Source organism: Papaver somniferum, chromosome 5 (assembly GCF_003573695.1).
Source record: "Papaver somniferum cultivar HN1 chromosome 5, ASM357369v1, whole genome shotgun sequence".
In the NCBI taxonomy this organism is placed as follows: Eukaryota; Viridiplantae; Streptophyta; class Magnoliopsida; order Ranunculales; family Papaveraceae; genus Papaver; species Papaver somniferum.
In genome coordinates, this window is record NC_039362.1 from 65,426,599 (window position 1) to 65,447,989 (window position 21,391).

The following is a 21,391-nucleotide window of genomic DNA, read 5'->3' on the forward strand; positions in this document are numbered from 1 at the left end:
ACTCCCCTTATTTCCAAAAATCTCCCAAATGAAGAAAGAGTTATTTTATTTACAAAATAGTCACGTGTAAATATTCCTCAATTAATTCTTCACATGACAAATAAATTATCTTTCTCGTTGGAATATATTTGTAATAAAGTAAGAGAGATAAAATAGTTCATATTTTCAGTTTCCATGTGCCAACCCCACTTTGATTTCAATTCCTTTGCTGCGTTTCTGCCTCGGCTCTGAAATAATTTTATGATGCTGATATATATAGAGATACCAGGCCAACTACATTTTGTCATTTTTTGTCATTGTGGTTACTGATATATGGAAATACCAGGCCAACCCATTTCATCATTGTGGTTGCTGATATATCGAAATACCATGCCAACCCGGCTGCTGATACATGGAAATACCAGGCCAGCATAATAAGTGTTGCTGATATATAGAAATACCATGCCAGCATAATAAGTGTTGTTGATATATGGAGATACCAGGCCAGCATAATAAGTGCTGTTGATATAGAAATACCAGGTCAGCATAGTAAGTGTTGCTGATATATAGAAATACTAGGCTAGCATAATAGGCTGCTGATACATGGAAATACCAGGCCAGCATAATAAGTACTGCTGATATATAGAAATACCAGGCCAGCATATTTCATCATTGTGGTTGCTGATATATGGAAGTACCAGGCCAACCACATTGTGCCATTTTCGTCGCAAACACCATTAAGTCCCACATTTTGCTGTTTATTCGCTGGATGATCGAATTCACCTGTATTTTCTACAAAAGCACTAAAATAGTATTAGTAACTAAAATATTGTATCCTAGCTAATATAAATATGGGTATAAAGTGTAGCATTTACATGCTTATCAACACCCCCACACTTATATTTTGCTAGTCCTCGAGCAAAACAGAGATATTATGCAATTGATTTTTATTTATTTTTTTGCAAAAATATGGATAATAACCCACTCCCCCACACTTAAACATTACATTGTCCTCAATGTAACTAAGTCATCCAACGGAAAAATTAAGATGGGAAATGCAACAATAAAAAATAAAAAATAAAAAATAAGAGATAGAGTAGAGGGAACAAATATGATGGGTTGACTCCCATGAAGCGAAATGTATTTGGTTCCCTGCTTTCAGTAGCACGTTCTCAAACAAGATGAGGTTGGTAACCCAAAGTACGCTGCAAATCATATATACACAGTCTGAAAAGTTGGGGATCAACCCAACTAATTAGTTTTGATGAAAAGATGATCCTGCAGCAATGATGATTAGTACTCAGAGAGCAAAAACTGAACTCAGTCTTATAGGGAACATTCACATAAGCTTTTAGAAAATCACGATCTGAGAAACAAGTGCTCAACGGAACAATGATATTGTGACTAATTGGCCCATTATCATCTATAACGATTTCATTATTAAGGTCAAGGTCAGAGCTTTCTCAACTAATGGAACTAGTCGAAACTCGGGAAGAATTAAAGATTCTAGCTTGGGCTTCCATTTATTAGTGTCTAGCAGCGGTGTTGAATCTAACAAAGCATTGACTTCATAAATAACACTATCATCATCAAAACCATACCCAAAATGAGCTAGCAAACCTCTAATGGATCTTCTGAGGGGCTCTTGCAAAAGGCTTGTGAGTGCATACTTTCTTTTCGCCCACAACACTTCAGGCTAAGGTACCTAAAAAAATCAAATAAAATGCGTAAAAAGAACCAAAAAAAAATCTAAAAGAAAAACAAAAAAAAATTATGTACAAAAAGATATCAGTCAGAGAGTATTTTGCAACCACTCTCCGACAGCGGCGCCAAAAACTTGGTAGGCTCAGAAACCTACAATAAATACTGCAAGTGCACAGCGTCTAACTAGTAGACAATGGCAAGTACAGGTCGTTCCCACGAGGAGTGTGAGATACTTCTACTAACTAATACCAAGAATCAACAAATCAATAAGGTGAGTTTAACGATTTTCAAGAATTCGGGACAAAATGAAATAATAAATAATTTTTAACAATAAACGGAATGAGAGAGGGTTATTAGGATTTTCGGTTTCCACCAAATAACTATGCAAACTCTACTAATCTTTAAAAATATATTCCATGCTTTTATTTTCAAATAATGTTTCTCCGCTATAGTTTTCTTCGCTTCATGGGTAGTGATTCTAAAGCATTACCTATCAATCCTTGCATACCACGTCTAGGGATTTAACCGAAGCACGAAATATCAATTCAAAATCATAAATAATCAAGAAAATCACATAAACGATTAAACACGAATCTTTATGAAGAAAAACTATTAATCAATCAAATCATTATTAAGCATATATCAATGTAGAGTTTTCACAATTAATTGATCTCTACCTAAACCCTAACATGACTCTAGCTAGACATGGCTTTCTCAAAAGACATAAACATATTAAAATCAAACTCTAGCTAATGAAAAATGAAGAATCGAAAACAAAAATTCAAAACCCTTCTCTCCTTGCGACACTATGGCCGGGGGCCTCCTCCCTTCTCAAATAGTCACCCACCTTCTTATACACCTTCCTTTTCTTTTATTTCATTAATCAAAGTATCAAAATAAATTATTCTATGAAATATCTTGCATGTAAGTTGATGTCGTCATCAGTATCTTTCCCCAAATAGTATTGCCACCTCGTTCTTCCAATGAAATAATTAACTCCCCTTATTTCCAAAATCTCCAAAATGAAGAAAGAGTTATTTTATTTCCAAAATAGTCACGTGTAAATATTCCTCAATTAATTCTTGACATGACAAAGAAATTATCTTTCTCGGTGGAATATATTTGTAATAAAGTAAGAAAGATAAAATAGTTCCCATTTTCAGTTTCCATGTGTCAACCCCACTTTGATTTCAATTCCTTTGCTGCGTTTCTGCCTCGGCTCTGAAATAATTCTATGTTGCTGATATATATGGAGATACCAGGCCAGCTACATTTTGTCATTTTTTGTCATTGTGGTTGCTGATATATGGAAATACCAGGCCAACCCATTTCATCATTGTGGTTGCTGATATATCGAAATACCAGACCAACCCGGCTGCTGATACATGGAAATACCAAGCCAGCATAATAAGTGCTGCTGACATATAGAAATACCATGCCAGCATAATAAGTGTTGTTGATATATGGAGATACCAGGCCAGCATAATAAGTGCTGCTGATATAGAAATACCAAGCCAGCATAGTAAGTGTTGTTGATATATAGAAATACCAGGCTAGCATAATAGGCTGCTGATACATGGAAATACCAGGCCAGCATAATAAGTACTGCTGATATATAGAAATACCAGGCCAGCATATTTCATCATTGTGGTTGTTGATATATGGAAGTACCAGGCCAACCACATTTTGCCATTTTCGTCGCAAACACCATTAAGTCTCACATTTTGTTGTTTATTCGCTGGATGATCGAATTCACCTGTACTTTCTACAAAAGCACTAAAATAGTATTAATAACTAAAATATTGTATCCTAGATAATATAAATATGGTATAAAATGTAGCATTTACATGCTTATCACCTAGTGATGTCCATTCTTATTTCTCCTTTGATGTTATGGATACTTTGGCACAACAAGTGTTTGAATTGAATGGTGTTGATGCTTTGGAAACCGTTTTTAACTACATCCATGGATAATGGTGTAGAGTGTGGTAATGAAGTCAAGGAAGCCCTTGGTGATCTTAATTCACTACAAGGATGCCCAGAAACTCATAATATCGCTTTTATTTCTTTACCATGCAGTGATGAAAAGCTTGTACCTTCCATTGTTAAATCTCCAAAATTAGAATTGAAACCTCTTCCCGATCACCTAAAGTACTTGTATTTGGGTGACAAGGAAGACTTACAGGAGCATAAACTTCTAAGGGTTCTAAGGAAGTACAAGACGGCCATAGGATGGACAATTGTTGATATCAAGGGTATAAGCCCTCCCGTGTGTATGCATAATATCCGTTTGGAGGACGATGCAAAGCCTACAAGGGAAGTGCAACGTCGTTTGAACCCTCCCATGATGGAAGTTGTGAAAAAGGAGATACTCAAGCTTTTGTACGTGGGTGTTATCTACCCCATATCCGATAGCAAGTGGGTGAGCCCGGTACAAGTAGTACCAAAGAAATCAGGTGTGACGGTGGTGGAGAATGATAAGAACGAACTTGTCCCAACTCGTGTGCAAACCGGTTGGAGGGTTTGTATTGATTACAGAAAATTGAATGCCACCACTAGGAAGGATCATTTTCCATTGCCTTTTATTGATCAAATGCTTGAACGTTAGCTGGACACTCTTACTATTGCTTCCTTGATGGCTATTCAGGTTATAATCAGATTGTGATAGCACCGGAGGATCAAGAGAAAACCAATTTCACTTGTCCATTCGGTACTTTTGCTTATAGAAGGATGCCTTTTGGCTTGTGCAATGCTCCAGCTACCTTTCAAAGGTGTATGGTAAGTATCTTTTCAGAATATGTTGGAAACATAATTGAATTGTTCATGGACGATTTTAGTGTATTTGGTGATTCATTTGACATTTGCTTGCACAACTTGTCACTAATCCTTGAATGATGTGTTGAAACAAATCTTGTGCTAAATTGGGAGAAGTGCCATTTCATGGTAACTCATGGCATAGTTTTAGGCCATATAATATCTTCTAAAGGCTTGGAAGTCGATAAATCTAAAATAGACCTTATTCGTGCTTTAACCCCTCCCACTACGGTGAGGGAGATACGTTCTTTTCTTGGTCATGCAGGTTTTTATCGTAGATTTATCAAGGATTTTTCCAAGATAGCATCACCACTTTGCAACTTATTGCAAAAAGATGTGGTTTTTAACTTTGATGAAAAGTGTATGGCGGCATTCAATCGTTTGAAAGAACTTTTGATTTCAGCCCCTATCATTAAACCACCGGATTGGAGCAAGCCTTTTGAGCTCATGTGTGATGCAAGTGACTATGCGGTTGGTGCCATGCTTGGGCAACGTGTGGGGAAGATACCTCATGTTATTTATTATGCTTCTAAAACGTTAAATGAGGCCCAACAAAACTACACAACCACTGAAAAATAGTTATTAGCTATTGTTTTTGCTTTGGAAAAGTTTCGCTCTTATCTAATTGGTACAAAAGTTGTTGTCTTTTCTGATCATGCAGCACTTAGGTACTTGCTAATGAAGAAAGAAGCGAAACCGAGGCTTATACGATGGATCTTACTCTTGCAAGAGTTTGATATTGAAATAAAAGACAAGAAAGGAATTGAGAACACCGTTGTGGATCACTTGAGTCGTCTTGCTATGGAAAAAGAAGTTATCCCATTGCGTGAAAGTTTCCCGGATGAGTAACTATTCTCAATTGCCTTTGGAGAACCATGGTATGCTGACATTGTGAACTACTTGGTGCCTAAACAAATCCCAAAGATCTTGTCTCGTGATGAGAGGGACAAACTTAAGAGGTTAGGGAACCAATACATATGGGATGATCCATACTTATGGAAACAAGGTAGTGACCAAGTATTACGAAGGTGCGTTCCTGAATATGAATTTAATTCTATATTGTCTTTTTGTCACTCCTATGCTTGCGGAGGACATTTTGGGAGTAAGAGAACCACTCACAAGGTACTTGAAAGCAGTTTCTATTGGCCAACCTTGTTCAAGGATGCATATATATTTTGTACAACTTGTGATAGGTGCCAAAGAACAGGCAATCTAGGTACCCGAAATCAAATGCCACAAACTTTTATTCAATTTATTGAAGTTTTCGATGTATGGGGTATTGATTTAATGTGTACTTTTGTCAACTCTCATTGGAATTTTTATATCTTACTTGATGTTGATTATGTCTCCAAATTGGTGGAAACTAAGGCCACCCCAACTAATGATTGTAAAGTGGTTTCAGATTTTGTACAAGCTAATATCTTTGCAAAGTTTGGAATTACAAGAGCCATAATTAGCGATGGGGGTTCTCACTTCATAAACAGAATCTTACAAAGCTTGTCGAAGAAGTACAACGTGTCGCACAAGTTGCAACACCTTATCATCCCCAAAAAAATGGACAAGCCGAGATTTCTAACCGGGAGGTGAAATCCATTCTAGAGAAGACGTTGAATCTAACAAGGAAAGATTGGAGCATGCGACTTAATGATGCTTTGTGGGCTTATAGAACCGCATACAAGACACCTATCGGGATGTCTCCCTTTAGGCTTGTGTATGGTAAACCTTGTCACTTACCCGTTGAAATTGAGCATAAGGCGTTTTGGGCTATTAATCAATGCAATATGGAGATGGATGGGGCTGGAAAGTAAAGGAAGTTACAACTCCAAGAGCTAGAGGAGCTTTGCAATGATGCATTTGAAAGCTCGCGCATTTATAAGGAAAAGACGAAAGCATTTCATGATAACATGATTTCTAGGAAACGATTTTGCATTGGGCAGAAAGTGCTTTTGTTTAATTCTCGCTTGCATTTATTTCCCGGTAAATTAAGGTCACGGTGGATCAGACCTTTTATTGTTACTAATGTGTTTTCTCATGGTGCAGTAGAAATTCGTAGCACAACTACATGCAAGGAACTTAAAGTTAATGGGCACCGGTTGAAACCATATTATGAGAATTTCACTTCCGAAGTGGTGGAAGGAGCTAACTTTGTGGATGCACTCCCTCTGGAGGAGTCATAGAAAGCAAGGAGATAGTCGGGTTGACGACTTTAAACCAAGCGCTAAATGGGAGGCAACCCATAGGATGAGTATTTCTTGTCTTGTATTTATCTCATGTCTTGTTTTTAGTTTTTTCGTCTTGTTTTGTTTTTATTTTTATTTATTTTTTCTGATTTCTTGTCATTATGATATAGGATTTCCCATCTTGACTTTCTTTAGCCGACTCAATTTACATTGAGGACAATGTAAAGTTAAGTGTGGGGGAGTGGTTAAGCATTTGCATTGTAAATTTTTCATGAAATTTTCAACTTTTGTGTAAAATAGTGAATAAGAAAACTCCAACTTGTGGTTAGTTTAGAGTCACATAGTATAATGTCGCTAAGATTACATCGAGATTCTCATAAGAGTGACTGAACTTAGAGATGACAGAGAACATGATCGGGTTTCTTACTTGTATGAGAGTTAAAGTTGGATTTAACCATCCCAGTGGAAAATGAGGTGCAGAATGAATTCGGTATTAGAGTAGTGGTCCCCTATAGTGGAGACTACCCATGTTACATCATGAGAGGCACCGACCTTCACTTCTTTGTACCTGTCTAAATATGTGCTTTTAGAGTATGTGTCACCGTACGTAAACTCCGGGTAGAATGGCGAGCTACCCAACCTCCCACCAATAGAAGCACTATTTTGATCTCTTGAGTGCTATTTTATCAATCATGAATGGTGACATCGAATTGCTAACTTACATACCACTTGTAATCTTGTTCGCAATTAGCACCATCCATTTTATCTCTCTCTACACCAACAGATCCATAGAAACACCATCATCATCAACAAGAGGAGCATCACAAATTCGAAGGAAAGTTGAATACGTTCAAGGTTCACAAGCAACAATACAGAAATGAGCAGATTCAGATTCAAGTATAGCAACAAGACAAGGAGCAGAAGTTTTACAAGTTGAAGACTATTGTACAAGAGTGAAGATTATCAAGATGATAATTCAAGAAGTTTATGATATCGAGACATACAATTTGTGAAGAATCAAGCGGTAAAGTACTTACACTATGGCCTTTGTACTTGCATTTTTATTTTATCTTTATTTTGTATTTGTATTATTTTCTCTTATCTCAAAAGAAAAACAAAAAAATAAGAAAAAAACTTGGGATATGGAAAAAAAGAGACAAGAGACAATTTTATTAGGTTCATCATTAGTTTTAATATTTTGTTTGTTTTCATTTTGTATTTAATTTATTTATCTTGCATCTTATGAAAAAAAAGAAAAAAAAATATATATTTATTGCAATGGAAGAAGAAATATTTATAATGGAGTTTCAAGCAACAAGGAATTAGAGGAAAGAATCACATTATCAAGATTCTACGAAGTTCAAGAATCACATTGGTTTTGTAACGAGGTAAGTAAGCATATTCCCACCTTCGTTAAGTGGTTGATTTCCTTTCTTAGAGATCGTCAGGAAAAAGGATTTTCAAAATGAATAAAAGATGTGGATTTTCAAAACAATTCGGAGGTTTTTTCCTTCCTACCATTCAAGGTGTCGCAGGATTCTCTCTTCATTCCTACCTGGACACATGTGTGACCCATAAAAAGTTGTTTATTATTGAGAGCAACTTCATAAAACCCTTTCTTGTGAGGCAGAGTCGAGAATTTCGATCACTCCGAACCCGAATTTCTTTCGATAAGGGATGGTTATTTCTCTCTCAACTTTTAAGGATGAGATTGTGTTCATTTATGTGTCTAACTTCTTATTACTAGTGTGCAGAATCTTTATGTCTTCTTAGCGCGTTGGATGCTATCATTTCGGAGAACTAGTAAGTTGGAAAATAGGTTTTGTGGGTATATCTCTAGTAAACTCTCACGAGACTATAACTCGTCCACTAGGGACACCTAGGGGTTTAAAGTCTTGTTATATGTGCTAAGTGTGACCGTAGCCTCGACGACACAGAGCTGTATGTATGTTTTATATTTTGTTTTGTTTGATTTGCTCGAGGATTAGAAAAGTCTAAGTGTGGGGGAATTTGATAGGTGTTGTAAAACACCTAATTTTATATCTAGTATTTATGCTTTCTTTGCTATTATCCTTGTGAATTGCATCTCTTATGTTTGGTTTTGAATTTTATAGGTGTTTTGGAGTCATTGGAGCAAAAGGAATTGTAACTCGTTTAAATCCTGGATTTCATCTCATCATCTTGGGGATCACGTATTTTCTACTTGGAGTTTTGGAGAGCGACAACTAGGGTTTGCTTTCGTTTATTTTTCATCTTCTTCATTTCATTTTTGATTATGATTATGATGAAGTCAAAAGCTATGAGTAGCTAAATACTATTATTGGTTATGGGATAAAGTTGATTTCACAACATGATATTGCTTCAATGAATTAGTTTTGTCTCAATAATTTAATGTTTATGATTCAAGGTTTATATTATCATATGATTTGATTATTTTTTTGGTTGAGTCCGGAATCAATCCGATTTGCATTCGTTTCTAAAGCTATATTAGGGTTTTCAATACGAAAAAGTTGTTTATCCCTGATTCTAAGTAGCATAATTGTGGGTAGTTCTTGTAGTGATATATCCTACTAGTCACAAATGAATCATAACCTTGGTTAAATCGAATTAGTGCTTTTACACGTTTGATTGCCTTGATTAGTCTTATTCCATAGAACTTAATGCTTTTAGGGAGTTAAACTTAATTTTGCTTTTACACTTTAGGTTGCTTTCTAGGAAGAATTCACATATACATCTTTTAATGTGGTTGTGATGAAATCAGGGAATTAGCGGGGTATACTTGCGATCAAGGTATCCTAGGACTTTTAGTAAATGAGAGATTAAATTATCAATTCTAGTCACTGATGAAAATATATGTTTGTGAATGATACTATCCCGTGACCAATATCTTCTCCTTATTGATTATTCTAATTATTTTATTGCTTTCAATTACTTTTATTGTTTTGCTAAAACAAAAATCTCCCCCCTTGGTTACTAAGAAACTGAAATTTATATAACAACAAAATCCTCTCTGTGGGAACGAACTATTTCTTACAACGTACTTCATTTATATTAGTAGAGTGAGAAAGTGAAATTATTTTTGACGCATACGACAGCGATCAGTGATGCCACTTGAGGAGCTACGGGGGGAGCGGTTGCGATTGGTGGGATGTCTCGGGTGGTGTTACCCAATTCTAGGTGCACTCGCCTAAGCCTCTCGCCTTCTTGTTCCAAAGCCATCCGATATTCTGCACGTTGCCTAGCTCGTCTACGGTCCTCTCGCATCATTCTTGCTTCCTCGTCTTCCTCAGTTTCTGATGCAGTCATTCCATCTATCATCTCCCCTCGCCTCAGTTGACTCAGGTCGATCCTTAGTTCTCTCGGGGTGAGATCATCGTCTTGGCCTAAGTCGACTTCCTCATCAACAGTTACCATACCTCCACCTGGTGCCCGAGACTCTTCTTGTTGATGTTGTCGACTGTTCTGTTGTCGAGAGTCCGTTACTCCTTCCTGCGCGCTAGTTCCTGTTACAGTTTGATTCCTCGGGATACTGCCCGTGATGGAAGTACTCGCCATCGGCTCGGGTATGATTGATATTCTTTGGCTCGCCCTTCCCTACGTACGCCAGAAAAATAGACAGCGCCTCACTTTGGACTGTTTTTGAAAAAGTTAAGGATGAAGTACAGCAGCTCTGAATTTCAGAAAAGGAAAAAGTTCATCCAAGTACGATTCCTTTTTACTTCAACTTGCTGAACTCAGCAAAAAAGGTTGTTTTGACAAATAAGATAATCTTTTGAAATACTGTTTTGTTACGTCCCTTTCGATACTTTTAGTATGCATTAATCATCATTTGTCCTAACATTCTTTATGCCAGAAATCATTAATTATCCGTGTTCGGTTGGAGAATTTCTTTCTTGACTAAGATTTGTGGTGATGACCTCCGTCAATCGATCTGTCGGTGTCTCAACAGCACAAGTTGTCCAAACGAGTTTCCTCTTCCTTTTGGGTTTGTGATGATGTTGTAGGGATCTTGTGACAGGGTTAAGATGAGACTATTGTCAAAGTGCTCATCGTACCCCTTATAGCCATAGCTTTGGAAAACCCTAACTCAATGATTTCGAGCTAATTTTGCCGCTGCTACCGTTATGATGAAGTAACCCATGACGTAACATGACCAGCGAGATGGAGTTTTTTCTAGCTTCTACCAAGCATTAAAGATGATTCTTTTGGGAGTTTCAAATCCTTCTAACTACTCGCTTTAGTCAAAAAAGAAAACACAACCGATCAAAACTTAAATCTGAACTCTTAATCAAAACTATTTCAAGGGTTTTGACATAAAGAGAAAGTTTTCAAAAAACATACATCACAAGCTTTTTTGACTCGAAATCGTAAGATAAAGAAAAGTTTGATTAATATGCAACGAGAATCTTGTTTTACAAGAGCAAAAAAGCTCTGACTGTTGACAGTATTTGCTGAGTCTAAATCAGAACTTTACAAACTCGACGAAAATTAGATGAAAACGAAAGTAACAAAACCGAGTCTCGAAAAAGAAAGAAAAACAAGAAAAGTTTTTAAAGACTCATCTATCAACTCATATTTCTCAACCATAAGAGTCTTTCACTTAGCTTCAACTAACATCAAAAGATGTTTTTAGGAGCTTTTGAATCTCTCTTTAATGGCTTTGATGCAAGGTATCAAAAGATGTTACATGGTCCCCTTAGTCGGCGCCAGAATGTAGACACGGAAAACCCTACAACTACATCCGAAGATAAGCATACACACTCCTAATGAAGTAAACAAATAAGAGAAGCACAAGAACACAAGATATACGTGGCTCGGTATGATTACCTACGTCCACGGGAATAAAGGGATGATCTTATTACTTGATTCAAGGTTACAAATGACGTCTCTTCTTACAAACTCTCAAGTCTCACTCTTAAGCTCTTGGTGTTCTCTCTTCCCTCACTGATTACTTACCTCTCAACTCTCTACATGACCCTCTATTTATAACCGTGAGTGATGATACATCTAAGTTACAGTGTAAGCTGTGGTGCATCCATCTTGATGTTCTTCTCGGGTTAGGAATAGGGTTTAGCCCGAGGTTCTGAGCCGAGCCTAGCAATACTTCCTCCCGATGTTCCCTTGCCCGACATTGTCTGCTTAATGAATAGTGTCGATATCGCCCTTGATATATTTAGCCGAGTTTTACTTTGACCAGATTCTTCTTCTCTCTTCAACCACTTTGTCAGTGCATTTATTGCTCTTGTACTCGATGGCCATCTCTTCAGTCACCTCCGACCTTTACACGTATTGCCTTCACGGATTCCCTTGATATCTCTTTTCTCGCGCCAAGACCAGGTAATATGATTTGGTGCTTCGCGGTCCATCTACTATCGACGCTTCACTACTTAGGATTACTCCACCTAGACTCGTGGATTATTTACACTTACATTTCTTTTGCCTAAAAAATATATATATAAAAGGCTCTAGCCATTACGGTTCGTTTTGTGCACGAATACGAGTATACGACCTCTATATCATTTTAAATGGCTTTTAGTCCTGACAAAATCCCATTATTGCCGATATATCTTTTTGATTTTTTTTTTTATAATTTTCATTTTTTCACATCTAAAGTGTAAACTGGCCTCCTCCCTCTCTCTTTGTGTCTCCCTCACATCAACTGGGAAATGTGAGAAGAGGCAAAAACATCGACACACAAGACAACAGCAGCAGTTGAAGAATTTCTATACAGACACAAATACCCTTATAAAAGTTTAGAAATTTCAATCATTTTAGCAACCTCACTCCACAAAAACCTCACTTTCAGATTGACTTCCTTTATAGTACATGCAGAAGAAGAAAGCCCCATTTATCTAGGGTTTGGAAAAAATATTAAGAAAACCACCTTTTCTGCTGATGAGGTAAGAAATTTCTGTTCCTCTTTTCGATTATCTGATTAATTGAATCTTTTGATTGAATTTCTGCATGTTAATTACAATATCAACAGTGTTTTCTGTTTGATTTTTGATTTGTTTCAGGGTTTTGTAAATGGGTTGATTGTTGGTTTCAATTTGGATCCAGTTATTTGATTTTAGATCTTTGTGGCCACTTTCTCTTTAGACTTTGTTAGATTTCATTGGATGTCTTTCTTGGGGTATGAACTTAAACTATGCCTTTAGCTGTCATAAGTGATTATGCCTTGAAACCGTATTTCGATACTGATTCGGTTTTATATTTTGTGAACTTCTTTCGAGTAGCCAATCTTAAACCGAATACCAACACTCTGTGCCGTGTTTGGAAATCACACGAATGAAAACCTTAGGTAAGACACTTTGAAAGTCTTCATTTTGTTAGTAGGCATACTATGTGTTATGGTAATCGGCATTGTTGGACCTATTGTCTTCAGTGTGAAACGGATGAGAAAGAAAATTTTGTTTTAATGAGTTTGCTGGAATAGATAGCTCCTGACTGATAGAATATGTTATTGGTGTTAAGGAGATTGAGGGGACCTCGAAGATCAGCTGACATTTTGTGAAACTCTAATGTCCTTGTTATGGATTAGTTGTGTTTCAATTGTTAGACGAAGGAAAGCAAGTGTTGCATGTTGGCAACTTACTTCCTAACATATTCTGCTACTGCTTCACTTATTCGCTTCTGTAAGTCATTTACTGGTTACTTGTTGGATGAACAGACTTCCCCTGGGATAAGAAATGTTGTAGTGCAGCCTAAATTTTTTAATTATAATGTTTAGGATATGTAACGGGTTAACATAACAATCTTATGCCCTTTACCTGTCTGGACCTTTTCAAGATTTAGAGACCTTACTGAAGTAAGAAGTATTAGTGAATGATAAACTAGAAAGGAGATAGCCTTTTTATGGTACAGTACTGTTTGTCATTTCATCCTAATATCTAGTTTAAATCCAGACGTGGTCGCTCCGACAGAAAAGTTTTGGTATCTGCAACTTAAAAGTGAAGCTGCTTTTCTTTTGTACTAAAAGATATTTGCAGCAGAAATTCTACTTTCTTGTTTCTGGTTGGTATAATAAATAAGATTGCCAGAGTGCATAATTTCTGTAGGAGTTGCATGTTGGAATTGTGTTTAGACTTCTATCTAAGTAAGGGTTTCCTATCTTAGCTAGTTTAGATTTCCTAAATTAGAGTAAAGCTTGGTTTCCTAATTGAAGTATTGTAAGCCTATAAATAAAGGCATAACCTTTAGGTTATAGGTATCTACATCATCTACACTAGTCTTGTCTAAACCCTTAGGTTGTAGAAATCTCCTCACTAAAAAGAGAAGTAATCTCTCCATTAGCAAGATGTAGATCCTCTCATAGCTTTAGGGTTAGGAGAGTTGGGAGAAAGTTGAAAGTGAGTTGAGAATGTGAAGAAGAAGAATGGGTGTTGGGTGTCATGTGCATTGTGTATTCTCTGATATATGAATGAAGTGAATTTCTGCTCCCCGTGGACATAGGCCATTGCCGAACCACGTAAATCTCTGTGTCTTGTGTGTTCTATGTGCATTAGCTTCCGTTGAATGTTTAGTTTTCGTTTCTGATGCCTGATCCTGTGAAGCCTTGAGGAACAATATGAACCTCTCGAGTCTGGGCACAACATTGCATGTCTTAGATGGCTGAATGGGGCAATCTCAATTCTTACGCTTGCCGTATTAATTGAACTTTTGAAGTTATGAATCCTATTTTCTATTTAAAATTTCTAACTGAGTTTTATGTTTCAGATTCGGTATTTGATCTTTGTTGTTGATCGAGACTAGAAGCCTTAAAATCATCACTTTTAGGTGTGATTTTGAGTTTGAAATTTGAAGTTCTTGACCCCAGAGATTCTCGATTTCTTGGTGATCCTGATCAGTTCGTCATGCCCCACACAAAGCTACATGTGAAGCAGTACCGTTGTATACACTCATCGAGTTGTCCATGTACAAAAGGTCATCTAAGTGAAGATGTGATTTTGCTCGCATTTCAACAATTAAATTGGAACCCTAGGATGATTGCCACCTTGTCTTGTGTCTGCAAATGGTTTGATGATTTTGCTAAAAGAGTTCTATGGAAAGAATTCTGCCATACTAGAGCCCCAAAGATGTTGGAAGATTTGGCATCTAGTGGGAGTCACAGCGTGGATGGAAGCTGGAAGGCACTTGGGAAACTTCTCCTGTACTGTTCTGGGTGCACCAAGGGAGGCCTTTTCAATAATGTACAAGTCCCAGGGCACTTTGTGTACAGGACTCGCTTTTCCAGGACATCAGGAAAGAGCTTTCTTTTACCCCAGTGCCGATCAGATGTGTTGTACGTGTCAGACCCATGTGAGCATCTCGATCAGGGAGACGAGGGTGATCTTGGGTTCTTTCGAGGAATTTTTAAATCATTTTCAGTGTCTAAAGTTAGAAAGATGCTGATTGATAGAGATGCCAAGTTCCACCCAACAGAAGTATGCCCATACTGCAAAGCAAAGCTGTGGAGCATGCTACAAGCTAACATGGTTCCACGTAGTGCTGGGGGCAGGTTAGGTGCTTATGATGAATGTGTTGAATATTATGTATGCCTCAATGGACATATGCTCGGGATCTGCACACTCTTACCTCTGTCTGATTCAGAGGGTGCATCTGAAGTATAGTGGTGCTAGGGAATGCTCAGGTTTGGGCTCTTAATCAGACATAATATGTAATACCTCATATCCTTATTCGCTTGCTACTTAGCCCTTGTGTTTTGTTTTGATTGGGTTCGTTTTATTTCCCATGTTTGGACACCTGGTAACGTGAATCATTTAGTATCAGTTATCAATTATTTTTGGCGATCTAGCAAATTTTGCTGTGTAGTGTTAGGGTTCTTGCTTATATAACAGGCTAACTATTCTTTCTCAAGTTTGCACCCTTAGTCAACCATATTCACTTTTTATTAGGGCATTGTAGTGCCTAGTTTCATGAGGAAGATCAAAAATCACATTTGCTTCAGTGGTTGGTTGGTGAGACCCACTAAGTAGAGAACTGCAGCCACATTGTCTTGTGTGTACGACAGTGGCTCTGGATGCTGCTTCGTGTTTTGTTCTAGTTATCCTTCTTTGCCCATTTGCTAGCATTTACGGTAGCACACAGCCTTGTTACTCTGCTTCAGCTTGCAAACTTCTGGAGCAGTAGCTGGTTAAGGTTTCAATGGTTTAAGATTTATTAGGCCTTTCCCTGCTCAAAAGAGGAACCCTTACAGATTACGTCCAATTATGTAACCTGTTGATAAGCTTGTCATGTTGCTATGTTTGGAAATTGAGGACATTTTCACCAGAAGTGCCAATTTTGGAAAGTGAAGAACTCTGTGAAACATACTGTGTCTTATATTAGAGACTAGCATCTATTCAAGGAAATCCCCCCAAATTAATAAACTTCTATTATTAAGAGTCCATTAACGTGATATTCTGGGTTTCGGTGGTTCAGGTACGGGATAGATTATATAGTTATCATCGTCGTCGGTTGAACCGATTATTGTTGATTTTACGTAATGGGATATTTCTTCTTTCTTTATTTCGGTTGAACCGATTATTGTTGATTTTACGTAATGGGATATTTCTTCTTTCTTTATTCCTCTACAGATCATTAACCATTGTAAGCTTGAGATTTGTTTGTTGATGCTGTGGATATTTTGATACATGGCGCGATGAAGCTGAAGCGAGGCCTTATTCAATTTCTTTAACTCTCCATGGAGTCCTGTTCGCTGTTTTCTTACAAGAGTTTGAAGAACTTCTTACACTAAGATGCATCCTGTCTTACTGTGGCTAGTATTATGCCTGCCCAGTCAAAAAGGTTTGGAGCTATTGCTGACCTTTTTTTTTCATTATAGGTTGTGTGTTTTGTGTTACTCTGAACTATGATGTTGTCTGTAGACTTTGTACATCTATGATCCGTATATTTGAAATAGCATCAACGTCTGTAGAATTTATATCACCGATCCATGATTGATTAGCATGTTAGCTTTATATTTGGGTACATGAAAGTTCTGCTATTATCAATTTCTCGCAACGTCAAAAAGCTCAATGCTTTTTTAGATAATTTATAAATCACAACTTTATGCCACAATTAATAGTTTGAGGTGCAGCTGTTGGGCACAATAATTACATACATTTCGTTAGACATTTGTGTATTACAAATTTACAGTATTGTTCCTTACACCTGAATATCAGCCACCACTACTGGTTAATATTCAGAAGCAGAAACATGTAGCAGGAAGTTTTCCTGTTAATCTAATCTTTTTCGCCTTCTCTTTTGCCCTAGTTTCTTCATTCTTTTTTCTTTCATCTGCAAGCGCTCTAGCTCCTCCAGCTACCTGATCAATCTTTGAGATCTCGGCACGATAATGTTGTAAAGCTCTGGCTCTTCTCTTATCCAATTGGCTCTGCAGTTTCATGACATTAGCGATCAGTTCACGTTATTTAGCTTTATTAATCTAAATGGATTCCGAGATATAAGTTAACAGACCTCTATTCGATCAACTCTGAGTCTCTCTTTCGTCTTTTTCTCATTTTCCCATGAATCAATGGTGGATTTCATCTTGTCATACCTGGATTTCTGTTGTTAGTGAAATGAATAAAACTTAGATCTAGTTTTGTAGATGTTACCACTGAAAGTATGAAGTTACCGTTTCTTTATTCTTGCCATCTGAGCTTCCTCCCATGCTCTTGCTTGCATGTCTGGACCCCCGCTAGCCATTGTGTTTGTATTTTGATGTCCATCACCTGTGGTTGAGAGTACAAGATCTCCACTTGGCCTTTTTTCTTCTGCTATTCCAATTCTCTTGTAGGTAGTATCGTTCAGGTGTGCATCAGAAAAGGTTGGAGTCTTTCTTATCGTCGGGGATCTACCAGCAGACCCTTTTTGAACAACAAAAGTTGGAGTCTTTTCCATAGTTTGGGATCGACCAGCAGATTCTTTTTGGTTAGCAAAAGTTGGAGTCTTTTTGAGAATTGGTGGTGGCAGAGGTAAAGCTTTCTCTTTTGGCATCTGTTGATCTACATCTTCAATCTCTACAATTTCCGTAGAGCCCTTACCTGGCACAAATCACCTCATTGTTTATCCATTAAGTCAAGCTGTGTTATAGAAGTTGATGGATTGTTGATTTTACCTGCTGTTGCCTGTTCTACATTTACCATCTCCTTCCCCGTAAACCGTCTAGATTGACCTTGTTCTGCCAATACAATCCTGTTTTCTTCTTTTCTTTTCTTGTTGGTCGAAGCCTTCTCTAGCCCTGTCTTTTTCTGGTCGTGCATTGCGGCTTCGTCGAGTGAGCTTACAGCAAATGCTGCGGCTGCAACTACGGTTGCAAACTCTATACTTTCACTTGATTCTTTATCTGGATTCATTTGCCCTGAAAATTGCCTTTGGAACCAGTTTTTTCTATCTGTAGTAAATTATCGAATTAGTTTTCTTTACAATATCTTAGCTTTATTAGTTACTTCAGATTATGGCTTTCTGTTCAGAAAGCTTTTAAGTAGTATATTAGTTCAGTGCAAGGTTAGTAAAGGAATTGTAAGAGAAACTTACCTCCTTTGAAGGATTGTGTTTTTTGTGGTGTTAACCGTCTCTGTCTTGTGCTATTTACTCCTTCCTGATTATCCTGTCCAAAACCAGAAAATCTCTCCCTAATAATTTCGTTAATCCATTGGACAATCAAAACTTATAGAAATGTGCATACTAATTGTAGGAAAATACATAATCCTTGAAGGATGAAGTTTGAGTACTTGGGCTAAAGAGAAATTAACTGAAATAATTTAACACTGCGAGATGGAGGTTCCGCTACCTCATTTGCTTGACCAAATTTTCCATTTCTTGCTTAAACTTCTTTGATAATTTTTGTGTATGTTTTCTCTGGAAGTATAATGAACAAAGACAGACACAAGGGGTGTTTATTTGAAGGATGAGAAAACCCAAGATAGTGAAGTTATGATAGTTTATTTTAATCTTAGGCCTTGCTGGTGAACTTGGTGCATGAGAGGGTGATTACAAAGCAAAGTTGGATATACTTTGCATGTTAAGGACTGTTGAAGTAAAGGATTTCCCCTTTTTCTTGATGCTAAGGTTTTCGATCTATTTAATTATGTTAATCCGTTTCCTTTGCATATAAATTTACTTTGATGCTGTGCTTACAACAATTGGTTTACAATATTTTCGGTTGGTCCAGGCCTTTTTGGTTCCTACTTTGCTTCTCTTGATCAGCAAAAATAATATAGAAAAGTCAAAAAGAAGATGAATATTGTTTGCAAAGCAGTCTTTTTTCGTCCATCTTATTTGTCTTCCTATAAGATGGAAACTATGTTTCCATTTTTGGTTCTAAACTTACCCACAAGTCATCTTTGTTGGCAAGAATAGAATCACATTTCCAAGAATATGAGAAGTGTAAAGGTCATCATCCTTCCACTATAATGCATTATTCCAGTCTAATCAAGCGGGAGCAACGCATTCAGCTTAGCCCACCGGTAGGCGAAATTCTTTCAAGTTTCAACAAGCATATCCCCAATTTAGTCGGCTAATGTGTGATACTCGTAATTTTGATGGATCACCACAACGCCAAAATCTATAAGGCTGAGATTCCTATTGTAGCCATTTTTTTTTCACAAATGACAGCAATCGAAATCAAATTTTGTGTATTTGCTAATAGCATCTTCAATAGTAGTCAAAAAGATCCATGTGGTGGTCATTGTTAAACCTCCATTTGTTGTGGTTTAGCTAGGCCTAAATAAGACCCTGTTCTTAATATTTATCTCCAATAATTAAGGTTGTGCCATGTATTTTTGATTTAGATAAACATAAAGATAACTTTTTAGCATGATTTTATTAAAAAAAATTTTTTTTAAAATAAAATTGATGATATGGAATTAGCTTGAGGCCGTTCCGAAGGTGTAGCTAATACTTTCTTTAACATCTTCATATTTGTCATTTAAAAAATAATATTTTCACCTTCTATTAGACATACTTATGATTGGTTTAAAAATCACAACAATAAGATTTTTTTTATTTATTTATTTTAAAATCCGAAAAGAGAGAAAATCAAGAGCGCATTATACCACTCCAATACTAACCACCTCGCTATTTACAGTGTCGATATCATAGGGTTGAGTCTCCAAATTTATATCTAACTGACTACTGTCCTGACAAAAGATAAGAGAGATGAGGTTGAATCCAGACTAGTCCTCGATTCCACGATATTGCCCACAAATTTTCACAGGGTTTCTAGCAACTCTATTAGTTACAAAATTTATAAGATTTAATTTAATAAGTAATATTTTCTAATTAGAGTTCCATTCTCATTGCAATTGATAGTATTTTTGAATCTTCCTCCTTTAACAACAACGTGTTCTTCAATCAGGAGATGCATAATTCTTTTCATCTTGTGTCCCAGATCTCCCGCCCATTGAAAAGCTGATGTTGTTCCTTGACGAATCAGATCTTCTTTGATGGTGAAGGAATCTGGAGATCCAGCTTCCCCCTTACAATGTCTAGCATAATCAGTAAGAATTAAGCTAAAACCTGCCATTTCATTTTCATTCGTTGGACTATGTATTGAGATGCTGATTTTGTGACATAATAATTCTAGCTTTTCCCAATTGAATTTAAAATGGATAGGCATTTCTCTAGCTTGATTTTCATTGTAGGAAGCATGGCGATAATTGGAATTTTGATTGTCCTTAATTGTCAATCCATAATTGTAAGAAACATCATAATAAATGGACTTTTGGTGTTAATGCGATTGACAATAGTTTTTGTTGTTTCATTAGGTTTTTCTTGTATCTTGTTAGAGCATAGCTCGGTTGAACTCACCAAGCGTTGGTATGTCAAGTTTGGTTGTCATATTTTAATACCAAAATTCATCTAGAGTCACTTGATTAAATACTAGAGTGAACTTCGTTTAGGTTAGACTAGAAAGTTTAGGAATGTTGAGACGTACAAGTATTCTTCTGAAGACCTAAAGAATGAGAAGAAGTAACGACTGCGATGAAGACATCATCCTTCCACTTGAGGTTAGTAATACTGACTTGACTTGCTTCCATTCCTAATGTATCTTTCAAGTCGTATTATATTGAAAACATAACATGTGAAGTTGTATATATGTATAATACTCTCTAGTGATTATACTTGGTCTTATCATTATGATCAAAGTGTCAAGGAATTTATTGAATTACGAAGTATAAACGCTTATCTTTTGGAACTTCGTAAATACAACATCAACATAATCTTTGTATTTAGTTACTTCATACCCATATTATGTGTAAGATATGGGTGTGATTTAATCCTAGGAAACTATGTATTATTACATTGGTTTAAGGAAGTAGATGCATGAACTTGTTTCATAATCAAAAGGGAAATCATGATTGGTCCGGTTCTTTATTGAATATCTTTTGAGACCAATACAAGATGACAAGGTAGAACCTATCTTAACTTATGTTGAGAATTGAGGTATAACCGGTCATAACTTATAATGTGTAGCATATTGTAATCGGTCACAAGCTACTTTGTGAAGCAAGGTGTAACCGGTCACAAGCTACATTGGGAAGTTAGTTGTAATCGGTCACAAGCTACTTTGGGAAGCAAGGTGTAACCGATCACAAGCTAATTTGAAAAGTAAGGTGTAACCGATCACAAGCTACCTTTGGAAAGCATGGTGTAACCGGTCACAACCTATTTTGGAAACATGGTATAACCGGTCACAACTTAAATTGTGAATCATAATACAACTGTTC

At 36.8% G+C, this 21,391-nt stretch overlaps 2 protein-coding genes across 6 annotated transcripts; one reads left to right on the forward strand and one right to left on the reverse strand.

Annotated features, from left to right (window-relative positions):
* The first annotated feature begins 12,296 nt into the window (after positions 1-12,296).
* LOC113281757 (EID1-like F-box protein 2) lies at positions 12,297-16,634 on the forward strand. Of its 4 annotated transcripts, none has more exons than XM_026530583.1 (5): positions 12,297-12,577; positions 12,695-12,810; positions 12,914-12,978; positions 14,394-15,333; positions 16,253-16,634. In XM_026530583.1, the coding sequence occupies exon 4, from the start codon at positions 14,531-14,533 to the stop codon at positions 15,284-15,286; it is 756 nt and encodes a 251-aa protein (XP_026386368.1). In that variant the 5' UTR covers positions 12,297-12,577; positions 12,695-12,810; positions 12,914-12,978; positions 14,394-14,530; the 3' UTR covers positions 15,287-15,333; positions 16,253-16,634. The 4 variants fall into 4 exon arrangements, with proteins under 4 accessions (XP_026386368.1, XP_026386370.1, XP_026386371.1 ...); XM_026530585.1 differs by having other exon boundaries at positions 14,394-15,306; positions 16,253-16,601; XM_026530586.1 differs by lacking the exon at positions 12,914-12,978.
* Positions 16,635-16,675: 41 nt separating this feature from the next.
* LOC113281756 lies at positions 16,676-18,604 on the reverse strand. Of its 2 annotated transcripts, none has more exons than XM_026530581.1 (6): positions 18,454-18,604; positions 18,198-18,295; positions 17,779-18,054; positions 17,296-17,704; positions 17,136-17,217; positions 16,676-17,052 (listed from the first exon to the last, which is right to left on the reverse strand). In XM_026530581.1, exons 1-6 carry the CDS (start codon positions 18,477-18,479, stop codon positions 16,861-16,863), a joined length of 1,083 nt encoding a protein of 360 aa, XP_026386366.1. In that variant the 5' UTR covers positions 18,480-18,604; the 3' UTR covers positions 16,676-16,860. The 2 variants fall into 2 exon arrangements, with proteins under 2 accessions (XP_026386366.1, XP_026386367.1); XM_026530582.1 differs by having other exon boundaries at positions 18,198-18,270; positions 18,454-18,554.
* Between the last annotated feature and the right edge of the window lie 2,787 nt (positions 18,605-21,391).

What these genes read in the sequence shown, in the direction of transcription:
- LOC113281756 (XM_026530581.1), bottom strand. Translation starts at nt 18,479, where the DNA reads ATGGAAAATTTGGTCAAGCAAATGAG. An exon ending in AACACAATCCTTCAAAGGAG is followed by an intron (nt 18,055 to 18,197) that starts GTAAGTTTCTCT and finishes AATTTACTACAG; the next exon opens with ATAGAAAAAACTGGTTCCAA. An exon ending in TCAGAGTTGATCGAATAGAG is followed by an intron (nt 17,053 to 17,135) that starts GTCTGTTAACTT and finishes ATGAAACTGCAG; the next exon opens with AGCCAATTGGATAAGAGAAG.
- LOC113281757 (XM_026530583.1), top strand. Translation starts at nt 14,531, where the DNA reads ATGCCCCACACAAAGCTACATGTGAAGCAGTACCGTTGTATACACTCA.